We start from the raw sequence: 18513 nt of genomic DNA on the forward strand, positions 1-18513 counted from the left end.
CTCTCAAAAGATTCCTAACTTGAAACCAGATAAATCAATATTTTTATAAATAATTTAAATGAGTGTATATTTGGCAACCTAATATACACTTCTTTAATATAAGTTTACAGTCAAATTAGATTTTCCAAAATTTTGTAAATAAATTTGGCATGAGGGTTACTCTTACGATTTCTCATGCCGACTTTATTTGGTCAACCCCATACCTGGACTAACTATGACAACTTTGCATCAGCTAAGTACGTTTTCTTAAAAAAATAATAAAATCTTGTGGTTCCAAATCAGGAGTCCGTCCACGTTTTATCCTTATAGTTCGATTGATGTGACCGCGTTTCAAATCCTGGTAGTGATGGTACTTAAAAATTCTGTCTTATTAAATACTTTACCAGTCCATCGACAATATTCATGAATGAATCAGAAACATACTTTTTACTTTTTTTTTTAAATTATAAATTGTTCTAATGATAACCAAAAAAAAATAATTTATTATTTGTTTAAAGATATATATAATTTCATCAATATGACAACATTAATAACTTCATTTCAATTTGGTGCGCCATTTTATGGTAGATTTCCATAAATTTCCTTGGTCCCCAATAATATAGGTCTTCAATAGAATTTAATGGTTATGGTTTCCAGCTAAGTGAAAATTTTGAGGTTTTTATTTTTATATTTTACGAAGCTAACTTTTGGAATAGACACATAAAATAAAATTATGATAAGTAAGAAAAATCAAACGCAGTGAGAGTACACTAGCTGGGTTTATAGAGAGTGCAGGAAGTGAATTGGATATATATATATATATATATATATATATATATATGTAGAATCCTCAGACATTAGGATCTGCAAAAAATAAATACTACACGAAAAAAAATATTTTTTTTTTCAAAATAAAAACAAACGCTATAAAAAAATTCAATTTTACTTTGATTTTGCTTCTGCTTCTGGGCTATATGCAACTTTATACTAACAGTTCTAATCATGAAATCATTATATATATATATATATATATATATATATATATATAGAAACGTCTTACTATTTCAATATCTGAATTGTCAAATTTACGGACCATCAACATGTTAAATATTGGATACAGTTGGATTAGATCAATGGCTCTGCCAGCAACACTCACTTACATACACGCTAGCACACTGCTCGTTTCTACAATTGACATGTGTCTTACAACTTTTTCCAAAATCAATGCACCCCTTGAAACTGTTTCTACAATTGACATGTGTCTTACAACTTTTTCCAAAACCAATGCACCACTTGAAACGACAATTTCACTTTTTTGTGTCTATTACATTATTACCATTCCTTCATTTTTAATACAAAATTCTTATTTTATATATATTTCTTTTCCTAATTTTTTTAATATATATTTTTTATTTTATATGTTTTGAAGAATAGCACAACATATATCCAAAATAATAATAAATGAATATTTATTAATACACAACTAATTAATCTTATTTTTTTTTATGAAAAATAGATATTTAAATAAAATAAATACTTTTAATAAATTTTTATTTCACATGTGTTTTTAACTATGATGCAATATGATTAAGTAAACACATGTCAAAATTAAGATGTTCCTTAATTTTATTAAAAATATTTACTTTATTTTAGTTATTTATGTTTCGTACAAAAAAATTAATGCTAATTATCTATATATGAAAAAAATATAAATTTTGTTAATTGTTTTGGATATGTTATTGATAGGAAGCTAGATTCTTCCCCCCAAAAAAAAAAAAAAGGAAAAAGGAAAAAAAAGGAAGAAAAAGTAAGAAAGAAAACAAACATATCTAAATTAAAAGTTTGTAGTTAAATAATAGAATGGTAATATTGTAATAAATTTAGAAGAGAAAGTCAAATTTTTATTTGAATTGTGCTTCGGTTTTGACAAAAGTTGGAGTACACATGTCAGCTATAGAAGTTGGAAAGTGTATGTTAGCGGATTAGCAAGTTGAGTGTTGCTAGAAGTCACTTACTGGAAGTTCGTAAATTTAATAATCCAGACATCCGGATGGTAGAACATTCCTATATTTATATATATGAGAACCATTTCTAAACGCGTGAGAAATGGTTGAAGAGGTAGGATCGTAAAAACATAAAAATTCAGATACATTTTCGCTTTTTTTCGTTCACTAGTTGTGCATATGAGAATGAGATCCTTTTTCAATCACTTTTGGAGCTGATATTTAACTATAGCTATACTAATACTCCTCAGATCGAATTAATCTTTCATATATCTGTGTGTGTGTGTATTGCCCTTCATTTCTTTCATTTGTTATATATATATATATATATGTATGTATGCATGATTCATCACAATTTTTTTTTTGAAAAAAATGTATGTGTTGTATACATGATTGTATGCAGGAAGGCTCTCTGTTGATATAGACATCACCAGAAAATGTGGAAAATTAAGTTTGGAGGGGGAGAAGAGGATCCATGCTTGTTTAGCACAAACAATTTCCTTGGAAGGCAGATATGGGAGTATGATGCAGATGCAGGAAGCCCAGAAGAGAGAGATGAGGTTGAAAAGGCTCGTCAACATTTCTACCAAAACCGATTCAACCTCAAGGCCTGTAGCGACCTCCTCTGGCGCTTCCAGGTATAATAACTAATTATTATATTCATATCTAATTTTGTTGTAGTGTGGACTTCATATTCAACTTATGGTGTATTTTTCCTTCTTATTACCATTAATAGAACATGATATTATCAGTAATAAACAGAAGGAAATGCTTACCTTAACGTGAGGATGCAAGCCCACTATACACGATGGGGCTAATTATCAGTAATTTTTTAAATAAAGTAATTTAAAAAAAAAAATAGAAACTTCATATCAATAAGAATATGCATAAACTAAACCAAATCATCCGAACCGATAGTTTTTGTTGGTGATTTGGTAAGATTTATGTGATTTCAAGCCAAATCTAGTCGATCGAGTATATGTGATATTGGTATATATGTAAGACCAGGGTTTTGGTTTTTGCATCCATACATTGGTTACTATTATTATTATCCTTTTTTTTTTCTTTTTTGTGTGGTGTGGAATTATTTATATACATATACATATACATATATATATATATATATATTAATAAAAGGTAGAAATTTTTATTTTTTATTTTTTGCTGAAAAAGATTTCTAGAAGACAACAAAACCATAAATAACTATCCTAGATTGTATATTCTATGTCATCCACCAATTCTGCTAGAAATATCATATCTATTTACCAAATCCACTTCATAATTTCTGATAATTCACTATTCATTTAGGAGTTAATTTATTAATATTTAAATTATCTAAATTTTTTAAATATTAATTTATATAACTATATTATTTGCCATATTATATAGTAAATAAATATTATTTTGGTATACCTCACCCAAAAAAATATATATACATATTTTGGTGTAACACTATCGATTGTCCACATGTTCAAGTTAACAAAAAAATAAAATAAAGATTTTTTCCATTTTTATTTTATTATTTGGGCCTTAGTATATTCCAAAATTATAAGAATTACATATTCCTAGTGGCACAGCACAATTTAACAGAAAAAGAAAAAAAAAAAGCACAATATAACAGAAAAACCGCTATTCTGCAAGGCGGCAAAGGCAAAATTTTGGTGTGTTTTAGCGTGAGACATGAGAAAAACACATCATATAGTGGCAAGGCACGGAAAAAGACAGTCAACTTTATTTTGACTGTCCAATATGTGAAAAGACACGAGCCTAAGCATCAAAAGGGCAGCTTTTATTTAACCTCTTTTTTCTTTTTCTTTTTTTTTCTTTCCATTTTTTAATTTTTTAAATTTTAATTTTTTAATATTAAATGTACTAACGAAATTTTAAATATTTCCATAAATTATTAAGTAATTGTAGTATTTTTATTTTATTTGTTATTGGAAATTTGAAAATAATAGAGTTTAAGATTTGTCTTCTTTATTGGAAACTTGAAATTATAAAATTGCAATAAATACGTTGTCATTGGTTATTACCAATTTATTATAATTTCGTATTCTAATATGATATATATTTTAATTTTTAAAAATTTTACTATTTATTATCATTCATTACAATCATCATTTGTAATAAAATTACAAATTTTAATTGATATATTTAATTATATTATTTTTTATTTTAAATTATTAAAAATTAATTCTTTAATAGTAATTATTTAAATAATCATATGGCATAAATATTTCATTGGTGATCATTGCAATAACAAACAACATTTTGCCCATTTTTAAGGTACATATAATATATATAAATATATATTCATTAGTAAATTGAGATTAATTAATTTTAAATATTTCTTTTGGGCAAAGAAACTGTTAATTGTGGTATATAATTGTCAGCTTCTAGGAAAGAAGAAATTCAAACAAAGCATTCCTCAAGAGAAGGTTGAAGATGACGATAAGAAAATTAGTTATAAGACTGCCGATGCAACAATGAGGAGGGTAATCAACTTCTGGTCTGCCTTGCAAAGTCCCCACGGCCATTGGCCTGCTCTGAATGCTGGTGTTATGTTTTACGTCCCTCCCTTTGTCAGTACACTTTTAACTCTCTCTCTTTCGACCAAATTTTCAGTTTTCTTCTAAGCACTGCTCCATTGTCCCATAAGCCAGTAGGACCCATATGGGACCCACACGTCTGAGAGGGTCCACTGGTTTGTGAGAGAACGGAAACACTGTTTCAAAAAGCACTTAAAAAATTTTCCGTCGTATTGTTTCTTGCTGGAAATTTTAAATTACTCCATAGTCTCATCAAGTAAAAAAATATATATATATATGTATATATATTTTAATTTCCTAACCAAAAATAAATAAAAATTCAGGTGTTTTGTATGTATATTACCGGGACACTTCATACAGTATTCAATGAACATCATCGAAGGGAAATGCTGTGGTATATGTACTGCCATCAGGTAATTAAACTAATTAATTATTAGTAAAAAATTAAATATTATCGGTTGGGAAATTAATTACTTTTGCCAAAAAAAAGAAAATTAGCAATTAATTATAAATTGCAGAACGAAGATGGTGGATGGGGATTGCACATTGAAGGGCCAAGTATGATGATGTGTACGGTTCTCAACTATCTGGCCATGAGGATACTCGGAGAAGGTCCGGATGGCGGCCTGAACAATGCGTGTAGCAGAGCCAGAAAGTGGATTCTTGATCATGGTGGCGCCATGTACTCTGGATCTTGGGGAAAGACTTGGATGGCTGTATGGATAATATGAATATTCATTTCATGTCTAATATCTCAATTACAGAATAATAATCACATAAAACTTGTTGCACATATAATTAATTGCAGATTCTGGGTGTGTATGATTGGGAAGGAAGCAACCCAATGCCACCAGAGCTTTGGTTCCATCAAACTCTAGTCCCTTTGCATCCATGTAAGCTTCAATTTTTAATTACTTTTACTATACTTAATCATAACTAGTCCACCAATTTTATATATATATATATATATATATATATAGATATAATATAATATATATATATAGATATAATATAATATGGCTTCTATCATAGATGCTATGTTAAAACTATTATAATTTTCTTTTTCAACTATTGAATTATTTTAAAGTTAAAATTAAAATTTTATTTATAATTCTTTGATATGTATAATTCATATTCTTTGAATAATTTTTTAAATAGGAAAACTCAAACACTGTACATAACTTAATTTATAATTTATATGAATATGCAGCCAAGATGTTCTGCTATTGTCGTTTGACGTTCATGCCCATGTCATATTTTTATGGAAAGAGGTTCGTCGGGCCCATAACACCACTCATTCAACAGCTTAGAGAAGAAATCTATAGCCAACCTTACAATCAAATCAAATGGCCCAGAGTCCGCCATTTTTGTGCAAAGGTGAAACATATTTAATTTTTTAAAAAGTTTGAATGTGCTATGTGTACATTATAACTGACTGTTCTAGGTTGATTAATGTATGTAGTTGTTAATTGTTGCAGGAGGATAATTACTACCCGCATGGTCGATTACAACGCTTGATGTGGGATGGTTTTTACTACGTGGCGGAGCCCCTTCTGAATAGCAGATTCTTCAGAAGGATAAGAGAGTATGCTGTCCAAAAGGCAATCGACTATATCCATTATGAAGATGAGAACAGTCGGTATATTACTATTGGATGCGTAGAAAAGGTAATAAACAAATATTAACTCAGTAAGAGAGATTAATATTCTAGTACAAAATGCATTCAGTAAGTCTCTCTATTACTCCATATGACAGCCATTGATGATGCTTGCTTGCTGGGCGGATGATCCCAATGGTGAATATTTTAAGAAGCATATTCCAAGGGTTGCTGATTACTTGTGGATTTCAGAAGATGGATTGACCACGCAAGTTAGTATATTAGTTTTTATTTATTATCAATTTGTAAGAAAAACATGCGCTGGAAAGCAATATATATATATATATATATATGTATTGATTGGGAATTTCGGATATTTTGCAGAGCTTTGGGAGTCAGACATGGGATGCTAGTCTTTCAGTTCAAGCTCTGCTCGCTGCCAATATCAGTAACGAAATAGGACCTGTACTGAAGAAAGCACATGAATTTTTGAAGATATCACAGGTTTCTATTAAATCCATGACACACTTTTTTCAGTAATAACTTGATGGAATCTTTCTGTTGTTCTTTTTTTCATTTCATTTTTTTATTTTTTATTTTTTATTTTTTATGGTTCACTATTGACCTACAGTTGTAATTAATTGTACAATATCAATATTTGATAAGGTGAGGGTGAATCCTTCTGGTGACTACTTAGCCCATTTTCGCCACACTTCTAAAGGAGCATGGACTTTCTCTGATAGAGATCATGGTTGGCAAGTTTCTGATTGCACTGCAGAAGCTCTCAAGGTATTTTGCACACAGTCACATCTTAAGTTTCAACGAAGGGTGTGAATATGTGTATATATATATATGTTGGCTTAGTTGCCACCACAGAACACAGATATGAATATTCGTTATCATATATTTCAGTGTTACTTAATGTTCAAAACCATGTCACCGGAACTTGTGGGGGAGCCAATGGAACCGGAGTGTTTTTACGATGCAGTTAATGTCATACTTACGCTGCAGGTAATTTGCGGAGAAGTAGTAAAGTTTGCATTTACATTTCTTATTTTCATTTTGAAGTGCAAATGATAAAAAGATGTTTTGTGGCTTGAAATCAGAGTGAAAATGGTGGTGTCTCAGCTTGGGAGCCAACAGGAGCGCCAAAATGGTTGGAGGTAAAGTAAATGTCATTACCATATGAACATAATAAGAGTATCTTAAATTTAATCCCCCTTCACAAGCTTCTTAAATAAATACTTATTAACTGCAAATTATTTTCCTCTCTTCAGTGGCTGAATCCTGTGGAATTCCTTGAGGACCTTGTGATTGAATACGAGTAATTAATTAATTCTTCCCATTAACTTGTGGTTTAATATGTATTATTCAGTTTTTAATTGTTAATTCTTTTTGTAAACTGATTTTGAGAGTGATGATGAAATATAAATCAGGTACGTAGAATGCACTTGCTCTTCAATTCAGGCCTTGGTTTTATTTAAGAAGTTATTCCCCGGGCATAGGAAGAAAGAGATTAATAACTTTATCACCAAGGCTGTGGAATACCTCGAGCAAATTCAAATGCCAGATGGCTCATGGTACTTCATAAAATTTTGCTAAAATATACGCCAGACACCACCATAAAAAACATGCTTCATATCAGGCAACATGTTGACGCTTTCATCTCGCAACATGTTGTTGTTTATGTGAAGTGCACAATATATATATATATTTATGATATTAAAGATAGCGCTTATCGAAACTGTTAAAGCGATTAGAAAGAAAACATCCAAGAAATTGAATATTTGATTTTGATTTGCAGGTATGGGAATTGGGGAATATGCTTTGTATATGGGACATGGTTCGCAATCAGAGGGCTGGAGGCTGCTGGGAAGAACTATTATAATTGTGAGGCTGTGCGCAGAGGTGTTGAGTTTTTACTTAATACACAGAGAGAGGATGGAGGTTGGGCTGAGAGCTACACGTCATGTACTAACAAGGTCTTTCCTTTTTCTGTTCTCCAATGAATATTAGTATTTGTCAATCTTGGATTATGTAATTTTTCAAAACTTTATTATTCAAAAGCTTATGTTTAATTCTCAGATTAATTTAAACACATGTTGGTGTTTGAATACTGGTTTGCAGGTATATACACCATTTGAAGGAGACCACTCGAATCTGGTGCAAACTGCAATAGGATTGATGGGTTTAATCCATGGTCAACAGGTATTAATTAATTACTTAATTGTTAATTTCTACTTTTAATTTATTATATATATACAAACATTGTAATTAATTTTAATTTGTAATGTGAGAAGGCTGATAGAGACCCAGCTCCTATACATCGAGCTGCAAAGCTTTTGATAAATTCCCAATTGGAAGATGGGGATTTCCCACAACAGGTTTGTAGCAAACAGGTTAAATTATAAGTTATCAATTATATTATTATTTTTATTATTACAACAATTTCTTAATCTAAAAAGGAGGATGCGTGTTTGAAACACATGACCTTATGAGTATAGATATGGAAGGCATATACCAATTGAACCAATCTAATTTGGCATAAATTAAATTATATTAATTTGAGTAATAGATTTGTGATTTGTTAATGGCAGGAACTTATGGGAGTTTTCATGAGGAACTGCATGCTGCACTATGCAGCTTATAGGAACATTTTTCCAGTGTGGGCTCTCGCTGAGTACCGGAATTTGGTTCCACTTCCTTCTAATTAAACGAACAGCAAATCGTTGGAGCAAAAAGTGCAGAGGCAGTCTTGCCCATAAGCTTGAAAAATTATATATACTTACTAAATCTACACGAATGTCAACGAATTATCATAATTAAATTTAGGTTAGCCATCGACTAATCAAATATGATATATATATATATATATATAGAGAGAGAGAGAGAGAGGAAAAGATATACAGCTTATGTTCTTTGGTATCGTGTTATTACATATGATTTTGGATGAAATATTAAATTGATTACATGTAATATAGCATTAGCCAAACAATATAAAAAGCTCGATGTCCCCAGTAAAAAAAAAAGAAAAGAATAAATTCTCTATTGTAATACTTTATATAGAAATAACCCCATGTAATTATACAAAAAAAGGGTCTGAACTTGGGCCTAGATACGAATAAAACTTCATACTGTAATAAGTTATGATTTTTCTACATCCTATTTCAAGAAACTTGCCTCTATGTATTGAAAAATTATATGTATATTGCGAAAAAAAAAAAATAAAGATTTAAGATGAAATCAAAATATTTATCTAAAGTTATTTGAGACAAAGTATTTATAGAATTTGCATTGAGAGAAAAAACATTAAAGAAAATGCAAAATTTTAGACTTTTTTAATATGTCTTTACACATTTGCAATACTACATTTGATATACATGTAGCAGTTTTTTTATAATTTTAAGAGTATTTATACTTTGGATTTGACATTAATTAATTATTAATATAATGTATATTTTATCTCTATATTACTTGCACCAAAGATAACTAAGTTAAAACAATAATTTTCGTAGCCATAGTCTATACTCCACTAAATTATAACCTCTTCATAATTAGTTTTACATTAAAATTGTTGTAAAAATTATTATTTTTCTTTCATTTTTCCAGAATCATAGACATTTTCTTTATGTATGTGGATGAACTGGATCCTCATAAATGCTAGGTACACATAGAGATAGACTCGAGAAGAAAGTGGTAACACACGTAATTTATGTTGCTGTGAAACACCTCATATGCAAATATTTTTAAAACAAATATTCATTTCACTTTCCGATTGTTCCGTAATGTTTATGTTTATTTTTGGTTTTTCATTTTTTTTTTAAGTTTTGCTAAGTTGTATAATTCACTTATGTTTTATTTGATATCTTTTATTTTTTGATAAAATGTTTTTTTATGATAGTTAAACTTTTCATTTCTATGTAGGCTTAAAAAAATTAAAAACCATTTCAAAATGTTTACAAAATGAAATGGTATAGTGTATCTTTTTCATTATAAATAACAATCACAGTAATCTAAATGATTGAATCTATTTATCTCAACTTAAAAAGTTAATGTTATTATTAAAGGAGTTAATTGGTTAATGAATTAACCCGTGTATCCAATAAAGGATATGCAGTAGGCGCTTACCAAGTGCTGAGCACCTTTTGTCACTATAGCAATTTTATATACATATTTATATATATATATATATATATATATATATATATATATATATATATATATATATTTAAGCTCTGAAAAATTTTTTAAAAAAATTAAGTAGAAACTATTAAAAGTGTTAAGAGAGTCCATAAAAAAAGTTCATTTTTATGCTTTATCAACAAAAAAAAAAAAAACTTCCGTATATATAGAGGGGATGAAGCTCAGGTAACTTGATTTTTTAAAATCAGATCCTAAATATTATCCTTTAATTACGTGGGATATCCTATATGGCAAGTTATGTCCTCTATGTTGTTTCCATATTGGTTGCCACATAGGAAATTAAATTATCAATCATTTAAAAAAAAAACTAATTAACTTTTTATAACAATTTTCAATTTGTCTGAAGCAAATTTGAAAGGTTTGTTACTTCTTTTTTAAGTTTTATTAAAAAATTCAAAATATATTTAAATAATATAGCATATATAGATGATGTGGCTTGCTATTTATATCTCCATAGCTCATTTTTGTTTTTTTTTGTTTTTTTTGTTTTTAAAGAAAGCAACAAACAAATAAATAAGTCAAATAAATAGTCAATTATTAAGTAAAGTTAGCTCAGTTAGTAAGCTATTCACATAATTGAGAGGTCAGTTTCAAGATTGGGGATTATTCTAAATAATTAAAGAAAAAAAACTAAATAGTCAACCAAATTTGTACTTTGGCTAAAGTTGTACTTTGTAGCATTGTTAAAAAATAAATAGTTGACTTATTTAAAAAAAAAAAAAAAACTTTTTGGTGGTTTTTGAGATATTTAATTTAAGGTATTGTAACATATACTGGAAGGTTTAAGTAACAAGCAAAGATGCTTAGTTCCTTGAAGATATTGAAGAATTCTCTTATAGGCAAACTAATGCACTGTAGTGGATTTGTGCAATACTGACTGAGCTTGTTTACTATAAATGATATCTCAAGTTTATAGTTACTGTAAGATACTGTCACATACCAATGGTGCAACGGTAAGTGAAGATGTCAGGGAAGGAGCGAGTGACAGTGGCACCAAGCTCTAGATATGCAATTGTGGGAAAGGGATTTTGTTTGCAGTCAAGCATTTTCGTGCAATTAAGAAGCTCAGTAATGTAAGCTGTTTGATAAAGATGCATACCAAATTGCAATCAATGTACCTCAATCCCTAGAAAATAATTGAGTGAGCCTTGATCCTTCAAGAGAAACTGTTATCCAATTTGAGAACAAACCCATCAATGAGACTCTTTTTGTTTCCTATAATAAGGATGTCATTTATATGGACTAAAACCCATATTACACCATAAGAGTAGTAGAGTAGAAATAACGAGGAGTCCCTCTTAGAGTTAACAAAACACCAGGTACACAGTGTAGTATCTGATCATAACAAGCCCTTGAAGCTCGGCGAAGACCATTTAATAAACGGTGTAGCTTACATACGGCCTGAGATTGATTTTGATCGATGAAACCTTTTGTTTGCCTCATAAACACTTTTTATGTGATTACTCCATTTAAGAACACATTATTTACGTTAATTTAACATACATCCCAGTTTCTGGAGATGGGCAAGTCAACTACTATTGATTAGATTTTTAAAAGAAAAACTCATATTAATTTAGAAGTCAAGACATCATTGTTAGTTTCCAATGATAATGTAGATACTGAGAGATAACGAGCAAAGTCTTCAAGTATTGAATTCAATGATATTGATATTAGTATTTTGGAGCAGAATCCATATGGAATTATCCTATTAATCGGCAAGATGATATTCAATGAGCATATATTAAGGCAGGTCCATACCAGCATATGCTTTAATTTCAAATATCTCACTTCTAAATCAGAAAATCATCTTTGAAGCTTTTAATATTGATGGTTCAAGTTATTTCTTTCATGGTTAGAATATTCTCCAAGCAAAGATGCTACTTTTGTCTACCATATTTTCTTTTAATAAGATATTTGGATAGTCTGCACAAATAATTCTACTGTTGATGAATTTTGAAATTGGAAGAAAGTTAGATATGAAAAAAATTGTTCTTTCTCGATTCATGTAGGAAAAGATCCCAATTTGCAGTATAAAATTGCCAAGAAATCAAATGAAGACTTGATAAATCAACCTTAGCATATAGAAAAAGTGCTCAATAATTAACCTCTCAGCAAATTGGGGACAATTGGTTTTGATCGCTTGCATTCCAAGTTTGTGCTTTTATAGGTAATGATGAGAGCCAAAACTCAATCAACTGTGGAAATTTTCTTTAAATATTAGATTTATTGGCTTCATATAATAAAAAAATTGTAGAGTTTGTATCAGATAAAGCTCCAAAAAAATGCAATTTACACATCGCCAAATATCCATAAAGAAATTTTACATGTTTTATCTGTTAGAGTGAAGAAGGCCACTTATGAAGAAATTGAAGATGCAAAATTTTGCATCATTGCTGATGAATCTTGTGATAAGTTAAGAAGGGAGCAAATGGTTATAGTTTTGAGATTTGTTGATAAAGATGGTTTTATTCGAGAATTTTTTTTTTTTGGTCTTGTTCATGTTTTTTATATTGCAGCATCAACTTTAAAGGAAGGAATATATTCTGAATTGTCTCAACATAATTTGGATATTCAAAATATTCGTGGCCAAGGATACGATGATGCAAGTAATGTGCGATGTGAGTGGAAGGGCTTACAAGCTTTAATTTTAAAAGATTGTCCATAAACTTACTATATTCATTGTTTAGCACGTCGCGTACAATTGGCATTAGATGGAGCTTCAAAAAAAGTTATTACTATTCATCATTTTTTTTTACTAAATTGTCATCTATTATCAATATTGTTGGAGTTTAATGCAAGCATAATGATGAACTTAAACTTGCTCAAGTTGCTGAATTGAGCATATAATTGCAATTGATGAGATGTGGCATACTTTGAATACATAATCTCATGAGTATAAGTGTGAGGGTCATACCACCTAAATCAAACCTTGCTAATTGGCATATATATAAAATTATATTAATTTAAGTTATAGATGTGTGATTCGATGATGGCAGGAAATAATGGGAGTTTTCATGAGGAACTGCACGTTGCACTATGCAGCTTACAGGAACATTTTTCCATTGTGGGTTCTCTCTGAATACCAGAATTTGGCTCCATTTCCTTCTAATTAAGTGAAACAGCAAATCCTGAAGCAACTTTCTAACAAATGCAGAGGCCGTCTTCCTCAAAAGCATGAAATGTTATATGTATTTACTTAATCTACATAATTGTTAATGAATTATCATAGCCAAATTAAATTTAGCTATTAGCTAATCAAATATGATATGCATGTAGAAGAATTTTCTATTGGACGATATCGAACAATTTATATTGTTTGATTATATATAATTTGAAATAAAATATTTTGTGGATTAAATGTAATCCGACAATAGTCGAACAATATAAAAAGTTTGATGTCTTCTAGTAAAAAACAACTATCTATATAGTAAGACTCCCCTATAGTAATACTTTATATAAGAACAATTTACATATAGTTATAAAAAAAATTTGGATCCTAACTTGTGTCAATTGTAAATAATAATAAACTTCACATTGCAGTATTTAATAATTTTTTGTTTTAACAAATTTGCCTTTATATAATAATAATTATGTGTATATTGTAAATATTACATTAAAAGTTTAAGATGAAATAAAATATTTATCAATAATTGTTTGAAACAATATATATTTAAAAAAAATTTACATTGAGAGAAAACCATTAAAGAGAATGTAAAATTTTAAACTTTTAAAATATCTTTGCACAAGTAAAACTGGACTTGGCCAGACAGAGGATCTGTTTTGTGCTTTACCATAAAGCAAAAAGAAAAAAAAAAAGAAAAAAAAGTTTTAAGTGTTTCTATATATCTGTTTTGTCACATTTTGTGAAAGAAAGGAACAAATAAATAAAAAATTCGTTAAAAAAAAAAACACTTTTTGGTTGTCTTTGAGGTTGTAGCTGGCGCTGCCCATGCAAATTATAATTTAAAAAAAAAAAATTTAAACCAAACAATCACTATCAGTACCAAAATAAATAAATAAATCAACCAAACAAGCTATAACTTTTTTTTTTTTTTTGGGAAATAAAACCAACTATAACTATTATATATCAGTACCAAAATAAATAAATAAATCAACCAAACAAGCTATAACTTTTGTTTTTTTTGTTTTCTTGGGGAAATAAAACCAACTATAACTATTATATACTTTTACCCAACTACTAAGAATAATAATAATAATAATAATAACGACAATTATACTCACTCCCACTTTTTCTTTATTTTGTTTATTGGCTTTTTTTTTTTTTTTGTGTGTTGAAATTAAATATACAAAAATTCCGTTTGTTGGGTGGAAACGCCAACACCAGTAGTTGATGACCCAAACGCACCTTCAGCAAATATTTCCAAGTCTTTTCCCACAGTGAGGTTGTTTTTATAGGACGACCAGTGAGGCTGTTTTCATAGGACGACTCTGCATTTTTATTTAAAATTACTAAAAGCCCCTTTTGTATTCATTATACTTTTTTCATTCTGAATTCTTTGTCCAAGTTTTCAGATATTCTTAAAAAAAAAAAATTATTAAATTAAATATATATTTATATAAAATGTTGAAAACAAGATTTAAACTACCCAAATATTGTCCTTATGCTATACAACTATTATCCTTATTACTATATACAAATAGACTCTTTAGGCGTGGGCCATAATATTCTATCTAAAAAAAAAAAAAACATGGGGGGGAAACAGATCTCCAACTTTTACTATTCTATTTAAAATTTTCAAAATTCACCCAATTAAATTATTACTTTTTTAACATATCACAATTTTTTTCTTTGTACAATGCTTGTATTTTTATGCATTCTTTACAGTTGTACAGCATATATAGTTATGAAACAGACGACTTCCAAGAGAGAGGAAACAAAAAATTAAAAGCACTGAAGATAGACTTTTTAAGTTGGAAAAGAAGAAGTTTATCAAAAAGTTGGAAAAGAAGAAAGAAAATACAACTCGCTACCTACTGCCTGGGGGCCAATTTGCATTGACAGACTCAGCCGCTATATGTTACTATTATGGGTCAAAAGTTTGACGACTTTTGATCTGGACATTTGTGTTGCCTATTTTACCCTTAAACGTATGTTCAGAACTTGTGGAGCGATTGGAAAAAACCTACGATATTTCCTGGGAGTCTCAGAAACCTGTTCCTATGTGTATAATATTATCAACTTGTGGAGCGATTGGAAAAAACCTATGATATTTCCTGCGAGTCTCAGAAACCTGTTCCTATGAGTATAATATTATCAATAAATTATGAAAGTCTAACATGGTGAACATGGTACTCTAAGCTAGTTCTATATATAGTGGAGGTCTCAACATGAAGTGATCAGAGCATATATATACATAACCTATGATAACCATTTCTACGTGCGTAAGAGATAGTTGAAGAGGTATAAGATCTAAAAACATCAAAATTCTGATTCATTTTCGCATTTTTCATTCACTAGTTTGTGCAACTGATTAGAATAAGTTCCTCTCTCAACTAATATTTAACTAGCTAGCTAGGTACTACTACTCCTCAAATCGAATTAATTATCTTTTACGGGTAGGCATATGGATCATTTTCACTAGGTACATATATATAGATATACACACACACACATATATATATATACATATATTTATGCATGTATTGTATACAGTGTGCAGGATGTTGAACATATATATTTTTACTGAAATACGTACATATATATATACATATATTTATGCATGTATTGTATACAGTGTGCAGGAAGTTGAAGATATTATAGAAATCATCAGAAAATGTGGAAGATTAAGTTTGGAGGGAGTGCAGAGGAGCCATACTTGTTCAGCACGAACAACTTTCACGGGAGGCAGACATGGGAGTATGATGCTGATGCTGGAACCCCAGAAGAGAGAGCTCAAGTTGAAAAGGCTCGCCAATATTTTTACCAAAACCGGTACAACGTTAAGCCGTGCAGTGACCACCTCTGTCGCTTCCAGGTATAAATGATTATATATATATATATATATACATACTTATGATACAGTTAAAATATTTTAATTTCATAAAGTTGAGATAAAATTTAAATGATAAATTGATTATTTTCACTTGATTATGTTTTTACTGTACTTCAACTTTATAAAATTTGGATATTCTGACTATATAATTATTCTGTATAAATATGTATATATATATATATATATATATATAATTATAAAGTTTTGCTTTTATCTATGATTTATTTGGGATAATATTAATATAACACCTTTTTGTTAGTAATAGAAAAGAAAAACCTCACTGTGGGCATCTTTAATGATAAATATCATTATCTATTTGCATTTTTAAAATTTGGTATTGGTATGCCAATTTTGTTGCTAAATTTTTGCATTGGTTTCTGTATACTATATATTAAAAAATAGCATTGTCAAATTATAAATATTATTAATAATAATGGATCCATTTTTATCAATAAAAATATAAAGTTATAATACTATAAAATATTAAATCGTTGTGGACTTTACAAAAATTATTATAGTGGGGCCTACAACAAAATTTGACAGTTGCATTTTTATTCTACGTTTGGTACAAAAAATGCTACCAAGTTTTATCATGTACCATTTTAAAGGTAAGAAGCATAATTTATGTCAAACTTTGACATTGCAATGGCCAAATTTCAATGTCATTGGAGATACTTTAGGGTGAGCATCCAAGCTTATTAAAATGGATTCTTAGTTTTCTTCTTAAAATCATGTGATTTTGGAAAAAACCAAAAAAAAAAAAAAAAAAAATAACACAAACACAAACTAATATCAACTAGGGATAAGCATGATTAGTAAACCCAAAATCCAAACCCATTATTTTAGGGGAGTTTGGCCCAATAACCCTGTTTAAAACTTCCTAATGAAATTTACCCATCCCGTTTTAAATTTTTTTATTTTACCATTTTATTTTTTAATATTTCCAAATTATCCTTTTCAAATATCAAAAAAATAAAAATCAACGTTGAATGGAGCACGAAGGAAACGGGGTTGAGTGGAGGAAGCATCCTAGGCTCAATAATTAGCTCCGCCACACCCTTCCCGGTCTTGGCCTCGGAGTCACCGCCTTCAGCATCTACTTAGTCAAAAACTTCTACGAATCAAAAAAAATTCCACTGTCCTTTGCTATGATTTAGGTTCTGTTTTTTATTTTTATTTTTATTTTTTTCATGTTTTTGTGTTTTGGTTGTGCTTTTGGATGAGATTGTGCAATCCCTTGAGCAATAGTTGAAGCAGAGATATTTTTGTTTTCAATGGAAGGGATTAAATTGTGGAAAGAAGGAAGAAGAAAGGATGCAGGGAACTGGGATTGTAGTGTGGGTTCTTGAAGGGAAAAGAAAAAAAAGGATACTCAAGTTATTTTTAATTTTATTAAAGACAAAATAGATACAGATAGATAAATAAAAATTATTTGAGAGGGTATGGGTATATTTTATTAAGCCGTCCAAACGAGGGGCAATGAGCTAGATTCCCTAATTTTTATTGACAATTTGGTTTTGGTTGGGATGATTTTCAACCCAAACAAACCGCATATGCCTATATATATATATATATATATATATAATTTTTTGAATATTTTTATTACAGAAAATGTATTTTTTTAATATTTTTAACTTATTTCGTTTAGATTATAAATAATATCAAACTTAAGCTATCTAAAAAATAGTGTAATAATATATATTTAAAAAAAAAAACACATTTTTGTGCCATTTTGGGTCCATATTAGATAAGAACCCAAACGACCAAAAACGTTTTTGTCATGTTTTGGCGTTTGTAAAAAATGACTGACGAAACTGAGAGAAAGCCCACCCCCTTCGATCAGCTTCACTAAGGCCTTTTTTTTAATTTATTATTATTAATAAATTTTAAATTTATTTTATTTATATTTTTTAAGAGATTCGGCCAAGGTTTTGAAAGCCTTGCAGATATTAGCAATAGGTGTGGATACATGTTTTGGGGAATTCTATATAAAATATATATTAAACAATGTGCAATATATATATTTTTTCCTGATCAAATATATATATATATATATATTATATTTCTATTATTTTTATATATTATAATAAAAATAAAAGAAATCATATTTTATGTTCGTGCTGATTTAGAAATGTATGTTGACTTGAACACGTGGAATATTTCTACTA

The 18513-nt window shown here is 29.1% G+C and overlaps 1 protein-coding gene and 1 pseudogene across 1 annotated transcript; both read left to right on the top strand.

Moving 5' to 3' along the window:
* The first annotated feature begins 2404 nt into the window (after window positions 1-2404).
* Window positions 2405-9286, top strand: LOC107422714 (beta-amyrin synthase 1). The gene is made up of 18 exons (XM_048477168.2): window positions 2405-2620; window positions 4376-4564; window positions 4855-4944; window positions 5050-5247; window positions 5340-5424; window positions 5742-5908; window positions 6010-6198; window positions 6287-6400; window positions 6513-6632; window positions 6795-6917; window positions 7041-7139; window positions 7235-7291; window positions 7406-7452; window positions 7565-7708; window positions 7933-8110; window positions 8256-8336; window positions 8429-8512; window positions 8726-9286. The coding sequence occupies exons 1-18, from the start codon at window positions 2420-2422 to the stop codon at window positions 8840-8842; spliced, it is 2283 nt and encodes a 760-aa protein (XP_048333125.2). The 5' UTR covers window positions 2405-2419; the 3' UTR covers window positions 8843-9286.
* A 6810-nt stretch (window positions 9287-16096) lies between these two features.
* The window catches only part of LOC125423368 (beta-amyrin synthase 1-like), a 7742-nt pseudogene continuing 5325 nt past the window's right edge, over window positions 16097-18513 (top strand).

Source organism: Ziziphus jujuba, chromosome 3 (genome assembly GCF_031755915.1).
Source record: "Ziziphus jujuba cultivar Dongzao chromosome 3, ASM3175591v1".
Taxonomy (NCBI): Eukaryota; Viridiplantae; Streptophyta; class Magnoliopsida; order Rosales; family Rhamnaceae; genus Ziziphus; species Ziziphus jujuba.